At 36.3% G+C, this 15,025-nt stretch overlaps 1 protein-coding gene across 3 annotated transcripts in view; it reads left to right on the forward strand.

Annotated features, from left to right (window-relative positions):
- Nucleotides 1–15,025, forward strand: part of FNDC3A (fibronectin type III domain containing 3A) — a 156,813-nt gene that overhangs the window by 38,964 nt on the left and 102,824 nt on the right. For all 3 annotated transcript variants that reach the window (XM_078070384.1, XM_078070386.1, XM_078070385.1), the window contains one exon: nt 5,117–5,192. In XM_078070384.1, coding sequence (XP_077926510.1) covers nt 5,117–5,192 — 76 coding nt within the window. The remainder of the gene's footprint in view (nt 1–5,116; nt 5,193–15,025) is intronic.

The raw sequence follows: 15,025 nt of genomic DNA on the forward strand, positions 1-15,025 counted from the left end.
CAATTAAAAAGTGGGCAAATGTTTTAAATGGTAATTTCTTCAGAAAAATTATAAACATGGCCATTAAGCATATGAAGAGTTGCTCCACATCATTAATCATTAGAGAAATGCAAATCAAAAGCACAATGAGATGCCCAATAGAATGGCTAGAATCAAAAAGTCAGATAATAACAAGTGTTGTCAAGATGTGGAAAAATTGGAATCCTCATACACTGTTGGTGGGAATGTAAACTGGGAATCCACTTTGGAGAATAGTCTGGCAGTTAACTCAATTATTCTTAGTTACTATATGACCAGCAGTTCTGTTCGTAGGTATATACTCAAGAGAAATGAAAACATATGTCCATGTAAAAACTTATACACCACTATTCATCATAGCCAAAAGGTGGAAACAATCCAGATGTCCATCAACAGATGAATGGATAAATGTGATATATTCATACAATGGAATGTTATTGGCATTAGACGTCTAATGCCTGGCAATGTTACCAGGCATTAGACGTGCCTAGCATTTCACTAAAGGATGATAAAGGAAAACTGGCTGGCTGATATATCCTATCAGTAGAGTCTTGTACATGGCATCAAATCTATTATTAGGCATGTAATAAGAGGTGAAAGAAACTGATTAGGGAAGAGAAACATGTTTGAGTATATTTTATAAAGAGTATAGTGAAACTGTCAAGACTGAACTTGATTTCTTAAAGGGGTTAGGGATTGAAGGACCGGCAGTGCATTTGAGATAAGTATAAACCTAAGAGCACAAATCATTAGTTTCTGTGAAATTTGAAGATATTGAAGAATTTCATTGTTAAAGTCCAATAAAGTACTAAGTAATCAATTTATGATACTGTATTTGTAAAATTTGCTCTCTAATATATCCCTTTGCAAATAGAGGCATCAATGATATGAATCACAAAATGATGGATAATTTACCAGGGTTCCTCACCTGTCACACTTCTGAGAGTTACTTTGTAAGATTTCTCTGGTCACTAAATTAGATAATCTATGTTAAGAAGCTGTGCTATTATGATTATGCAGCTTTGTGGCAATATTTTACCTCAGGTAGAATAACTATCATTCATAGTTCTTCTTTTCCTTATCACATTGTACTATTTATAATAAGGTTATGGAAAATTTACACTGTTTGTGCAGATGAATATAAAATGATGTAGGAATCTAGGTAATTTGAAGATACGTGAATTCTGCATTTTGAAGCTGTACAAAATCTTCCTGATTAGTTGCCAGAAATCTGAGTGTGCTTAGAATTCAGGCATGCACCTTTATTACAAAGAGTAGCTCTGGTTTGATGTGTGATGTTGGCAAGTGAAGTGATTTTCAACGGGGTGTGTGTATGAATTTCTCCTAATCAGCCCGCATTTTTTTTAGACTTAAAAATAATTTTCTTTATTGGTATAACTCAGTGGCATAACTTGAATCCTATAACTTTCTTTCTCTGCAGTAACAAGAAGGCAGATATTTTTGTCCATTTTGTTTACTACTTTATACCCATTACCTAGAATAGAGTCTCACCTGTAATAAGACCTCAATAAATATTTGTCAAATGAATGAATGACTCCCGGTCCTCACTGTTTATCTATTTAATGCATTAAACAGAAGTTTATTGAAAACCTATTATGAGCCAAACTCCAGGGTATAGCATTTTGTAAGACAAGTCAAGATGTTGGCTATCAGGGGGCTTTTGTTCCAGTGGAATAGAAACTGCTCAGTAAGCCACTAACCAAATAACTGCACAGAATAATTTCAGTTAGTGGTAAGTGCTAGGTAAAAAATAAAATAGATCGACATGGTAGAAAGTATGTGAGCATACCCTGGAATTTGATGGTCAGGGAAGATTTTTCTAAAAAGATGACATTTGAGATAATAGAGTAATAAGGAGCTAGCCCCCTAAATAAAACCTATGTAGAGAGATAAGTTCCTAGATTTTATAAAATGCATTTTAAAGCCATCTACTTACATAAAGTCTCCCAGGGTTCAAGAATCTTCTTGGGGAAAATAAAAATTCCCTAGCCGGAAAAGGTGACTGACTACTTTTTTCTCTTGAATTTTTTTCTCTTGTTTATCCTTTACTGTGATTTCTATTAAAGCTATTTTCTCATCTTCCAGCGTTTCTTGTGTTGAGTCATTATTTCTGTTCTTATTTTGTTTCCTTTTTTTTTTTTCTTTGAGTTAACTCTGCCTTTTTGCACTTACTTGGACGCTTATTAATTTTCAGTCTTTTCTGTTGTATTTAAAGGTCTATGTTTTTTGATAAATAAAATTTTGCCTATATTCCAGGTTTTAACGTACAATGTTTTGGTTACATTTCACTGCTATTTTCTGTTTTTTTGTTATGATTTCTTCCTTAACCCACAAATTACTGAAGCTTTTTAAAATTTGCAAATATATTTTTAAATTAGTAATTCTAATTTAACTGTAAATAGAGGACATGCAATATTGATTCTCTCAAGTTTGTAAGACTTGATTTATGATGTTCTTGATAGTCCATTCTTTTCATTTTCATGTCAATTCCATATGTGCTTAAAAAGAATATATATTTTCTAATTGTTAGGTGCAATATTCTTTACATGGCCATTAAACCAAGATTATTGGTGGTGTTGTTAAGATCTTCCATATCCTTGATGATTGTTATGTACTTGTTCTGTTAATCACTGAGAAAGATATTAAAATAGACCACCAAGGGCACCTGGGTGGCTCAGTTGGTTAAGCGACTGCCTTCAGCTCAGGTCATGATCCTGGAGTTCCGGGATCGAGTCCCATATTGGGCTCCCTGCTCGGCAGGGAGTCTGCTTCTCCCTCTGACCGTACCCTCTCTTGTCTTCTCTCTCTCTCTCAAATAAATAAATAAAATAAAATCTTAAAAAAAAAAAAATAGACCACCAAAATAGTGGGTTTGGCATTTTCTCTCTGTAGCTTTTTTTTTTTTAAGATTTTATTCATTTGAGAGAGAGAGAGAGAAACCATGAGCGGGGGGAGGGACAGAGGGAGAGGGAGAAGCAGAATCCCCACTAAGTGGGTAGCCGGATATGAGGCTCGATTCCAGGACCCCAAGATCATGACTTGAGCCACCCAGGCACCCCTCTCTGTAACATTTTTAAATCTAATTTTATTTTCTCTCTTTTTAATATGCAAGCTTAGTTCATTTATATTTATTTTATTAATATATTTGGATTATTTCTAACAATTTATTTTGTGTTTTCCATTAACCCTACTTCTTACCTACTTCTCTTGAAGTGAGGGTCTTTTTTTTTTTTTAAGATCTTATTTATTTATTTATTTATTTGAGAGAGAGAGCACAAGAGGGGGTAGAGTCAGAGGGAGAAGCAGACCCCCCGCTGAGCAGGGAGCCTGACCTGGGACTCGATCCCCAGACTCCGGGATCATGACCTGAGCCGAAGGCAGTCGCTCAACTGACTGAGCCACCCAGGCGCCCGAAGTGAGGGTCTTTCAATCTTTGCCTGAAATATTAACCAAGGAGATGAAAGATCTCTACCCTGAAAACTACAAAACATTGAAAGAAATTGAAGAAGACACAAATAAATGGAAAGGTAGCCCATGTTTGTGGATTGGAAGAATTAGTGTTGTTAAAATAGCCATACTACCTAAAGCCATCTTAAGAATCATTGCAGTCCCTATCAAAATTCCAATGACAATTTTTACAGAGGTAGAAAAAACACTCCGAAAATGTATATGGAACCGCATAAGACCCCAAATGAATATCCAAAGCAACCCTGAAAAAGAATAACAAAGTGAGAGGCATCACACTTCCTGATTTCAAGCTATATTATTAAGCTATAGTAAATCAAAACAGTATGGTTCTGGCACAAAAACAGAAACATAGACCAATGGAAGAGAATTGAGAGCCCAGAAATAAACCCATGCATGTATGGTCAGCTAACATTTGACAAGGGAGGTAAGAACACTCGATGCAGAAAAGACAATCTCTTCAATAAATGGTGCTGGGAAAATTGGATATTCACATGTAAAAGAATGAAACTAGACCCCACACACACACCTTAAACACCACTCAAAATTAACTGGAAATGGATTAAAGAGGAGAAAACTGCATACAAATTGTTCACTTTGGCGTTGTTTATAATAATGGAAAAATTGAAAGCTACCTAAATTCCTTATATGAGAGAATGGATAAGGAGTTTATGGTATGGTCATTTGATGAAGTACTTTGAGTGATTAATAGCATGGAAAAGTCTTTTTTAAAATATTAAACTTCAAAAGATACCAAATTGGAGATCTTATATGTATATTTAAGGGGGAAAATTAAGCCTACGCATAAGGAACAAGACTAAGAAATTTATCAAAATATTAACAGTGTTTATTGTAGGATAGAAGGACTTCAGATTTTTTTTCCAGTTTGCTGTTTTTCAGATGTCATAAAATTAGAATGTATAATCTATATAATGAAAACTACTTAAAAAGGTGGGATTAATTTAACATATTCCCAGATATAATTTGAAATGTCCTACTAATTCAGGTATGCTCATCTCAAGCTCTACTTATCTTTAAAGAATATGAAATACTTAGGGGTGCCTGGGTGCCTCAGTCGTTAATCGTCTGCCTTAGGCTCAGGTCATGAACCTAGGGTCCTGGGATCGAGCCCCACATTGGGCTCCCTGCTCAACAGGAAGCCTGCTTCTCCCTCTCCCACTCCCACTGCTTGTGTTCCCTCTCTCACTGTCTCTCTCTCTCTGTCAAATAAATAAATAAAATCTTAAATAAATACATAAATACATAAATAAATAAAATTAAATACTTAGCAATAATGAACTAAGCATAGATCTGCCAAATATTCTGTTTGACTCCATCTTTGTTTCAGAGTGAAGTTTATTAACTTTCCAATAAAAGTGTGCCACCGTATTTTTTTATTCCCTTACTTTTGGTTTAAGTCTGACCTCCAGAAAAGTGAAGTAATACTTTTCTAACAAATGTGTAAAATGTGTAATCCCATTTTCATAAGGTTAAATAGCTCACATATATTCTAGCAACATTTAGTATTTTGTTACACTGATTTGCTCTATTTTGATTGTTGTTATTTGCTCTATTATTTTTTTATTTTAATATTTCTTTCTCTCATTTTAAGGTCATTCTGGTACAAGTTAACCCAGGGGAAGCATTTACAATAAGAAGAGAAGATGGACAGTTTCAGTGCATTACAGGTAAGAATGGTAATTTGTTATCCTTTGAGATGACAAAAATTTATGGTACATAAAAGTTTACATGCTTGTGGTTTCTTCCTTTCTTTCTCACTACCACCGCCACACCAACGCACAAACTCTAAATACCTTAGGACTTAATTATTCCAGTATCATCCTCTTTATTCTCTTTTCCCTGGTTTCTTGATTAATCTTACATTCCCCTTCTCAAAAATCTTCAGTGAATCCAGTTCAGGTTCCTTAATCTTTAAAAAAAAATTTATTGCATCTTCCTAGTCTTGCTTTCACTTTCCCTTTAATATTGTGTTCCTTTGTCTTGCTAAGTTGGCTTATTCACTATCTTCTTGAACCTGTCTTGTACTTTCTGTACTATTCTTATCTATAATCTGCCGTTACCTCTACCATCCCTAGCCTATTCAAATCCTACCAATGCTTCAATACTGAGTTCAGATCTTATCTGTAAAAAAAATTTTTGTAAAGTCACTAGCCACCCCCCACCACATTTATGACAAACAAAAATGTTTCCAGAGATTACCGTATGTCCCTGGGGGGTGGTGGGGGCAAAAGCACCCACAGTTTAGAACCACCACCCTCTATGTAGAGAGAAGAGCAAAAAAAGATCACTGACTTTGGTATTAGAGAACCAGAGTTTAAATCCCAACTCTGCTAACTTACTAGTTAGATAGAACTTTTGCATGTTATTTAACCTCTATCAGGTACATTTCTCATCAGTAAAATTCCCTTCCTTATGAATAATATTACACCTCTTAGGATGATTGTGAGGGTTAACTAATATGCATGTAAAGCACTCTAAACCTCACCTAGCATATACAAGGCACTCAGTAAATGGTGGTGAAGGATGTAGTGGTGGTGTTTAATAGAAAGTGACCATTATGTCTCGGGAAACCCCTAACTAATTATTGTGCCATTCATTTAACAAGTAACTACATATTTTCTTGTAATATTTGTTCTAGTTATATTTTTTAAGCCATTTAAATTTTGTATGTTCAACTTGAAATGTTTATTCAGTCTCTCCAACTAAGTCCTAAGCACTTTGAGGGCAAATACCATTTCTTACATTTCTTTGTATCCCCTTCAGTTCTTGGCCTTCCACATATTGGGTACCTAACTAACAGTTGTTGCTTTAATTTGAAAAGAGCATGTTAAGTAGGGTGACCATATGCTTTCTCATCCAAACTGATACTTGTGAGAGTGAAAGAGGACCATAGCAACTACTCCAAGACAACTATTATCAGTCAAGATTGTCCCAGGTAAACCAGGATTTATGGTACCCCTCCATCTTACTGGGACAATCTAATCTATTTAATCAAAGAAGAAATAGAACTTACTCCTTCCAGAGAAGTAATTAGCTCAGTAATTAAAATTAAAACTTTTAGCCTGCCATCCGAATCTTATATGCCTTCTGTTCTCTAAGTCAGTTTAAATCTGTGTATCAATTAAGGTAACTTCACACACAAACACAAATAGGAAGAGTCCACATATTATGAGCTTAAAAGAAACCAGGTAGTAGAATTTATAAGCAGTATAGTAAACTTTGCCTGTCTTTACTTGCCAATTAGGTTTTTATAAAATAATTCCATTTTTATACTGGATAGCTCTTAGAATGTAAGTTTCTAATAGAGCACACATCTTAGGTTTATTTGTACATTTCTTCAAATTGTTCTCAGTAAATATTGTTTATGATGGAAGCATTTTAACTAGTATAACATTGGCCTTTTCAAACACATCAGCAAGTGAGGATCCTCATTACTGTTATAGTGTGACTTAAAATACAAAAACCATTAATTGCAGTTGGATAACCAGACTGAATTTTAAATAACTTCTATTTTAAAAGTTAATTTGTAACTGTAATTTGTGAATCTCCTCCCTTATAAAATCAATTAAACTGATTTTTATGTGGTAATTACCCCTTCAGTCAGGATCAAAAAAAAAAAAAAAAGGACTAATTTTTAATGTGCCTGTAGTACTAACAGTCTCTTAATAGTAGGAATTGACTACCATGTGAAGGTATTTTTAGGCAGGGACACATTCCTCTGCTTCTGTAGGAAAGGGAGACTCCTCTCTGAATGACAGAGTAGAAGAGTGGAGACTTTATTTTAAAATTACTGGGCAGAGTTTTTAAAAACACAGGATAGGATAAGGGGAACCTGAAAGAAAGTAAAAAGCTCTCTCCTTCTTATGTTTTTGTTTTTTTAAATTAAAAGATAGGATGAAGGTGGAAGGAGTAGTAGTGAACAAGAGACTGGGGTGAAGTTTTTGTAAAGACCAGTGTGCCCCCACTCCAAGCAAGAGAAGACAGGATGAGAAAAGACTAATGACTCCTGGAGCTCATCTTCTCCTTTTCTTCCCCTTTGCTATCACTAGTTTCTGTTATGTGGCAGACATCTTCCTGAACTAGTTCTAGAACTAGGTAAAAGTTAAGAGTAGAAATAGAAGCAGAGGCAACAGATAACAAAGTCTTAAGGGAGGAAAATCATATGCCAGTGAGGCTCAGAGTAAAATAGGATCCTTGGCTCTAAGGCTATCAAGTTAGGAAAACTTTTCCCTTCATAGCCACTGTGACCAGTAAAGAAAACCTCAGTAGCAAAAACCTGAAAACTGAGATAAATCCAGTGTAAATTAGTAAACATTTGAAATAAAGACTATTCTTTTTAAAGGAGTTTTATTATCTGTCAAGAATTTATAAAACAAAAACTAGGTTGACAAATCACAGGGAACTTTAGAGATCTAGATGATCCCCTTATTTAATTGAAGTTCATAATTTGTGAGTTATACCTAGTTATGGGCAGAGCTCAATATAATACTTTTTTTACTATAGCATACTTCTTGGAAAGACAAATTGTTAATTTTTTTTTCTTGAATTTACTGTCTCCTGAGGTATACTCTGCCAGCTATTGGGGATTCAAAGAAAACTAAGACACCGTTCCTGTCATTCAAGAACACAGAGTAGTAGGGAAGAAAGGGGGGAAATTAACAGTTGTATTACAGTATAAAAAGAACTACTACAGATATGCACAGGGTGTTGTGGAAGCATAGGAGGGTTACCGTGATGCAGAGTGTATGTCAAGAAGAAAATCTGTCAAGGAGAAAGTATGTGTGACCTATCTTTAAGGACACTAGCAAATGACAAAAGGATCTCAAGGAAGCATTTTAGACAAAGGAAACAGTGTACAAAAGCAACAGAAGGAAAGAATAGCTTAACTTTTTTGAATAACTGCAAAGAGATCAGAATTGCTAAAAAAAAAAAAATTGTATAAAGGGGATATAGATGGAGATGAATCTGAAAATGTAGACAGATCTTGAAATGGCTTGACGGCCATACTAAAACTTTCACTTTATTGCAAAGGTAAGGAAGAGCCATTGAAGGAGATTATGCTGGAGAGTTAACATCTAGTTTACAGTTTGGAAAGATTGGCAATGTCTTTATGATGTACTATATGCTGGCTAACTGAACATAATTTTAAAAATTAATTAAGAAATAAAAATAAAAAGATTGGCGATGTTTTCCTTCCAGTTAAATGGAACAAATATTCTTCTAAATGCAGTGCTGAGCTTCTCTCTCTTCCTTCCACCCCTAAAAAAGAAAAAAGAAGGAAATAAATGGTTAGGAGCCAAAAACAAGACTTTTCAATATTTATTTTTCAAAATATGTTTCATATGTATAATGAAAAGAATATACTTTGTTCATTGTATTTGATCATTTTTTTATTGTTCCATGGCATTTTTTCTGAGTCTTATCCAGGATCTAATGTCTGTCTTCCTTTACTCCTTACCTTATTTCATGTCCTTTTAGATCCTACACCACTCTTAAATATCTAAAAGTATAGTTCCCTGCCTTTTACAACTTTCCAGTTGCCATTCTCCTCATTGGTTAGGTTTATTTATACTGCATGATTCTAACCCATACCTCATTTTTGCCATCCTAAGCCATTACTGCTTTCAGCACAAACACATGATTTCTTTTGAAATCAAAGTATGATCTTGAACCTTTTTTCTGTTAAAAGGTATTTTGACACTGATCTAGCAATTTTTTGTTCTTATGTTTTCTTCGTGAAGTGCTTTAATGGCATTTCAACAGATTGTTTTGTATGTTGATAGATATTATGAAAATTCATCCTTGCCTGGTAATTGTATGTAGGAAAGTAAAAATATATTGAATGAGTAAATCTTCAGGTTTAGTATTAATCTTTGTAATATATGCTAAAGACTGCCCTTCTTAGTTTTGTTTTGTGGGGCAGTATGAAGAATAGAGAATGAGGCAAGTTTTCTGAATTTCGGTTACTAGGAAGGTCCTGGAAGCATATTTCATAGAGTGTATGTGGTAAACTCTTTAAGATCCCTGTTGTAGAGCTGGCTTTTAATGGCGATAAATTGGTACCTATCCATCAGACATCATCTGTTCTGTAAAGTGTTTGCAGAAAAGGTCCTTTTTTCAGTTTTTCTCCTCACCTACTTCTGGATGCCCATACAGAAATAAATGAGGGCAGAAATTACGTTTTACATATGTTTTACATAGAGAGTGTTTAATTAAGTTGAATGAGGAAGAGAAAAAACTAATGTTTCTTGACCACTTTCTACATGCCAAGCAAATGAAATATATGTAGGCAAAAAGTTTTCTCTAAAAACACTCCTTCCTGAAAGGCAGGTATGGCTCACTATTTTTTTTCTTTTATGACTCCTCAAAAAGAATAAGTAGGACTAAAGAATAAGAATTTAATAATTAAATATCTAGTGGCTTTGCATTGTTAGGGAACTTCTACTTTGGTGTGATTCCATGCTACTCTATGCAAAAGAAAGTTATAAAAAAGCGAGAAGAATATACAGACCAGAAGTACCTAAATAATTTTTATATGCTCTGGTCCCTTCAAATTACATATTTTAGGAAGATAAGCAACAATATTGATGATTGTTTAATTTTATTAACCTAATAGGAGAGTAGTTAAGCACATGGTACCTGGCTTTGAGTTCCAGCTCTATCATGTACTATTATATAAATCAGGTATAGTAAGCAATTTAGTGATTATTTTTACATCCTGTCTTACACTTGTTTGTGTAAATAGGGTGTGTGTGTGTGTGTGTCCATCATATAGAATTTGGAACAGAATTAATCATAGAGATTATTATTATACTATGCCTTTTTGGACATACCATTTATATCTGTGCAATCATAGAACCCAAGACCTGCATCAGACATATAACTCCTAATTGTGCTGATCATGTATTAACCAGATCTACATTTTAATGATATATTTTGCAACATTGCTTTCACAATTACATTTCAACAACAGTGAAGACCTTATATTCTTCATCCATTCATTCATTCAGTATTCAGTAAAAGACAGAAGTGTGTAAGCTGGCACTCTTTATTTCCTCAAACTTATTTGACAGACTTTCTTATATATCTTTATATATCCTATGTATCTTTAAGATGAAATGAAATTTGGTTACCGGCCCATTGCCAGTAAAGCTTTGTCTTATGTTGTATTATCCAGGACTTTGTCTTCTAGGGCTCTCTTTGACTGACTTTCTTTCTTTTTTCTTTCTTTTAGAAGTCTTTTTTTTAAAGATTTTATTTATTTGAGAGAGACAGAGAGAGAGACAGAGAGAGCACGAGCAAGGGGAGGGGCAGAGGGAGAGGGAGAAGCAGATTCTCCACCGAGCAGGGAGCCTGACTCAGGGCTCTACCCCAGGACCCTGGAATCATGACCTGAACTGAAGATAGATGCTTAACTGACTGAGCCACCCAGGTACCCCTGTCTTTCTTTAGTCAATAGCTTTCACACAAATGGCATGTTTATAAGATTTTCAGGTGTCAGAAAGTTACCAAGGACAATTAATAACAATAAATATCAAGCTCAAGAGATCAGAATATATTGAAAGGATAGGTCAAAACCAAATGGATAAAATGTAATAGGAATAAATACAAAGTTTTACATTTTGGTTTGAAATTTAGCTGCCCCGGCAATGTACAGATGTGTATTAGTCAGAGTTCCTTTTTGAAACGGACTCTTGTCTATTAAACACAAAAGGAATTTCTTAAGATGATATTGAGACTCTTCCTCCTCTTTCCTGCATGATAGTTCAGTCCTAAAGCCATTAGGTGGTACAGAACAATATAGACACCTGTCATAGTTCATAGGGTTGCCATAACAGTATACCAGGAACTGGCTGACTTATAAACAACAGAAATTTATTTTTCACTGTTCTGGAGCCTGGAAGTTCAAGATCACAGTGCCAGCATGGTTGGGTTCTGGTGAGAGCCCTCTTTCAGGTTGTAGACTACTGACTTCTTGCTGTATCCTGGAGGAAGGGGCGAGGGAGCTCTCTGGGTTTTCTTTTATAAGAGCACTAATCCCATTTATGAGGGCTCCACTCTCATGATTTCATCATCTCCCAATGGCCCTACCTCCTAATAACATCACATTGGGATTAGGATTTCAACGTATGAGTTTGGGGGGAATACATTTAGTCTATAGCAACACTGCATTGATAGGAGTGGGGGAGATGAGCTGCAGTGCTCCAGAGTGCAATGTCAGAGTGTAAATTGGGTAAGGAGTTCATCACATAGGAGAAGAGCCTAATTCAGAGAGTTAGAACCCAGAGTGAGGAGAGAATTCACACAGCAAGGTGTCCTGGTATAGGGACTCAGAGTCTAAGCAAGCTAATGATTGAGTATCATCAAGAAGGGGTGGCCTGGTGTAAGGTGTAAGAATCTCAGCAGGATAAAGAAGTCACCAATACAGTTGGGCAGCCCAGTGTAGGGAATCAGTGCTAGAATAAGGTGAGAGTACCAACATGTGAAGGCATCCTGATGTAAGGAGTCAGAGCTCAAACAAAGTGAGAGGTCATCTCTGGGGAGGGGTAGGCTGACATGTGTTGTTAGAGCCCCAGTAGGGTCAGACCATTCACATGCTGGAGGTGGTCCTTAGGAGATAGTCAAAGCCTGAGTCAGGTAAAAAAGACATCGATACAGAGAACAGCCTGCTGCTGAGTGTGGAGGACCTCCACAGTGACAGCCTGGCATGGGGTGTCATAGCCCCAGCAAGGTGATGAAAGTGACCATACAGTGGAGGCAATCATCAAGAAAAGTCAGAACCCAAGCAGTGTGAGGGCATTTATGGGATAGGAGGTAACTTGGTTTAAGGTGTCAGAGCTCAAATTGAGGCAAGGAGGATATCTACATGGGAGGTAGGGAGTGGGGTCCAGCAAGGAGAATCAGATCCTGAGCATGGTGAGGAGGGTATCCATCTGGCATAGTAGGAGATGCAGAGCCGGAGGAAGTCCCCATCCACACGTGGCAGATAGCCTAACATAGGAAATGAGAACCTGAGTGGGGTGAGGAGGGCATCCCCATAGAGGAATAGCCTGGTGTGGATTATCAGAACCCAAGCAGGGTAAGGAGGTAGTCCACATGGTGGACTGAGGGGTAGAATGGCCTGGTATGGGGAGTCAGAGCCCAAATGCGGTAAAAAAAAAGAATATACACAAAAGTGGAGTGGGTAGTCCAGCACAGGGTGTTAGAGCTTGTATGTGATGACATGGAGCCAAGGAGAGAAGGACATCTATGTAGAGGGTGGTGGTGGCGGGGGGGGGAGGTGGAGCAGGCTCAACAGGGGGAGTCGGAGCCTGAGTAGGATATGGCCATCTGTGCTGGGAGACAGAGTAGAGTTAGGACAACTTCGCCAGGACAGGAATAGTGGCAGAGATGGAAGATTGATTACATATACAGGGGACTAATTAAAGAAACAGTTATATTAAAAATCATGAGAGCTGGGTTTCTTACTATCTGAGGAGTTTTAGATGTGCAGAGGGAAGAAACTAGAATGAATCCTGGTGGCAACTGAATCAGAAAAATCAGACATTCCTGACTCTGGGTCTGGGGCAGAGAAAGAACAAGAAGAGACTGTGGAACATACTGTTATCCCAAAAAGAAGGAAGTGCTCAAAATGGATGAAGACATGTCAAAAGGACATAGTAACCAACTTGAAGGAGCTTCTGCTAGCATAATTAGGCATATTTGAGCATCAAAATAATGACAAATTGATTGAAGCCCATTGAATAATCTAGGAAACTGAGTCCACACAAATAAAAATAAATAAATCGAAAATCTGATGAAAGACTACTTATATAGTTTCAGAGTACCCACAAAATACTTATTGATTGAAGACAAATATATATAGAGAGAGAGAGAGAGAAACTTTACAGTGGAGAAGCCTGGCAAACACCATCTTAATCAAGTGATCAAATTGTATGTCATCCATAACGGCAGAAATCAATATTGTGTGCTACATAATAATGATGATTTAAGAGGAACATGATGTCCCTTTTGTGATATTTCTGCCACAAATGCATTATCTGAATCTAAACACAAGGAAATAATAGACAAACCCAAATCAAGAGACATTCTACAAAATAGCCCTTAATCTTTGAAAGTGAAGATCATAAAAGTCAAGGAAAGACCGAGAAACTATTCAGCCTGATAGACTAAAGGGACATGCCAACTAAATGCAACATGCGATTCCAAACTAGATGCTTTTGCATCTTATTAAGACAGGTGGTGAATCTTGAATGGGATTTGGAAATTAGGTGGTTTATTAGTTTCCTAGGGCTGCCATAAGAAACTGGGTGGCTTAAAACAACAGACATTGAATGTCCCAAAGTTCTAGAGGCTAGAAGTCCAAAATGAGGTGTCAGCAGGATTGATTCCTTCTGAGGGAGAATTCATGCCTCTCTCCTACTTGCTGGTGATGACCAGCAATCCTTGTAATTTCTTTGCTCATAAAGGCATTGCTTTAATCTGTTTCCATCGTCACATAGCATTCTCCCTGTCTCTCTGTACCTTCACATGGCCATCTTCATATAAGGATACCATATTGGATTAAGGGGCTATTCTACTCCAACATAACTTCATCTTTCATCTTAACTAATTTTATTTGCAGTGACGCCATTCCCAAATAAAGTATTCTGAGGTACTGGTACTTAAGCATATCTTTTTTAGGAGATACAATTCAATCCATAACAGATAGTAATAAGGTATCAGTGTTAATTTCTTGGTTTTGATGGTTGTGTTGTTATATCAGAGAATGTCTTGGTTTATAGGAAATGCATATACTAAAGTATTCCATAATTTGACGGGTCATCATGTCAGTATCTTTCTTTCAAATGGTTCGGGAAGAAAGTTCTTTGTGCCAGCTGGACATGGAACTTTTTCTTTTGTAAACCTGTAATTGATTCACATTTTTTGAGAATGATTCAGAAAATGATATTCTGTGTCTCATAGAATCTTTGGGAGGACTAGAGAACTAGACTCAAGGCTAAGCTTCAGAAACAATGCCCCCAAACCATGCTGTAAAACTTGTCTGATTAGGAAGGCATCATCAATGCCAAGATTGTACCTGTGCCCTTTCTTCACTAAGAACTCTGTGTTACCTGCTTACAGCACAGATGCCACTTCTGCAACAAGAATCTTGTGCTACCCACCTTCTAAGTTATCAGCACCCATAGGACCAGTGGTCTTTACCCTTGCACCAAGGTGACTCCTCCAGCATAAAAAGAGGTTTCATATTCTGTGCACCAAAACAAACAACAGTATCCACTACAGTGCAAGAAAGGAAGACTTAACTTTATGAATAGAACTTGTTTATTTTAGTAGAACTAGAGCTAAATATGAGTCACATATTGAATCTTGTTTGCAAAAGTGAAAACAAATGAAATCTTAGACTGCAAAAACAAAAATATAAGTTCAAAATAGATGGCATATTACTCTGGTTAGATGGTATCCTTTTAACATATTTGAAAGAAGTATTGACAGAGAT

Source organism: Halichoerus grypus, chromosome 4 (genome assembly GCF_964656455.1).
Source record: "Halichoerus grypus chromosome 4, mHalGry1.hap1.1, whole genome shotgun sequence".
Classification (NCBI taxonomy): Eukaryota; Metazoa; Chordata; class Mammalia; order Carnivora; family Phocidae; genus Halichoerus; species Halichoerus grypus.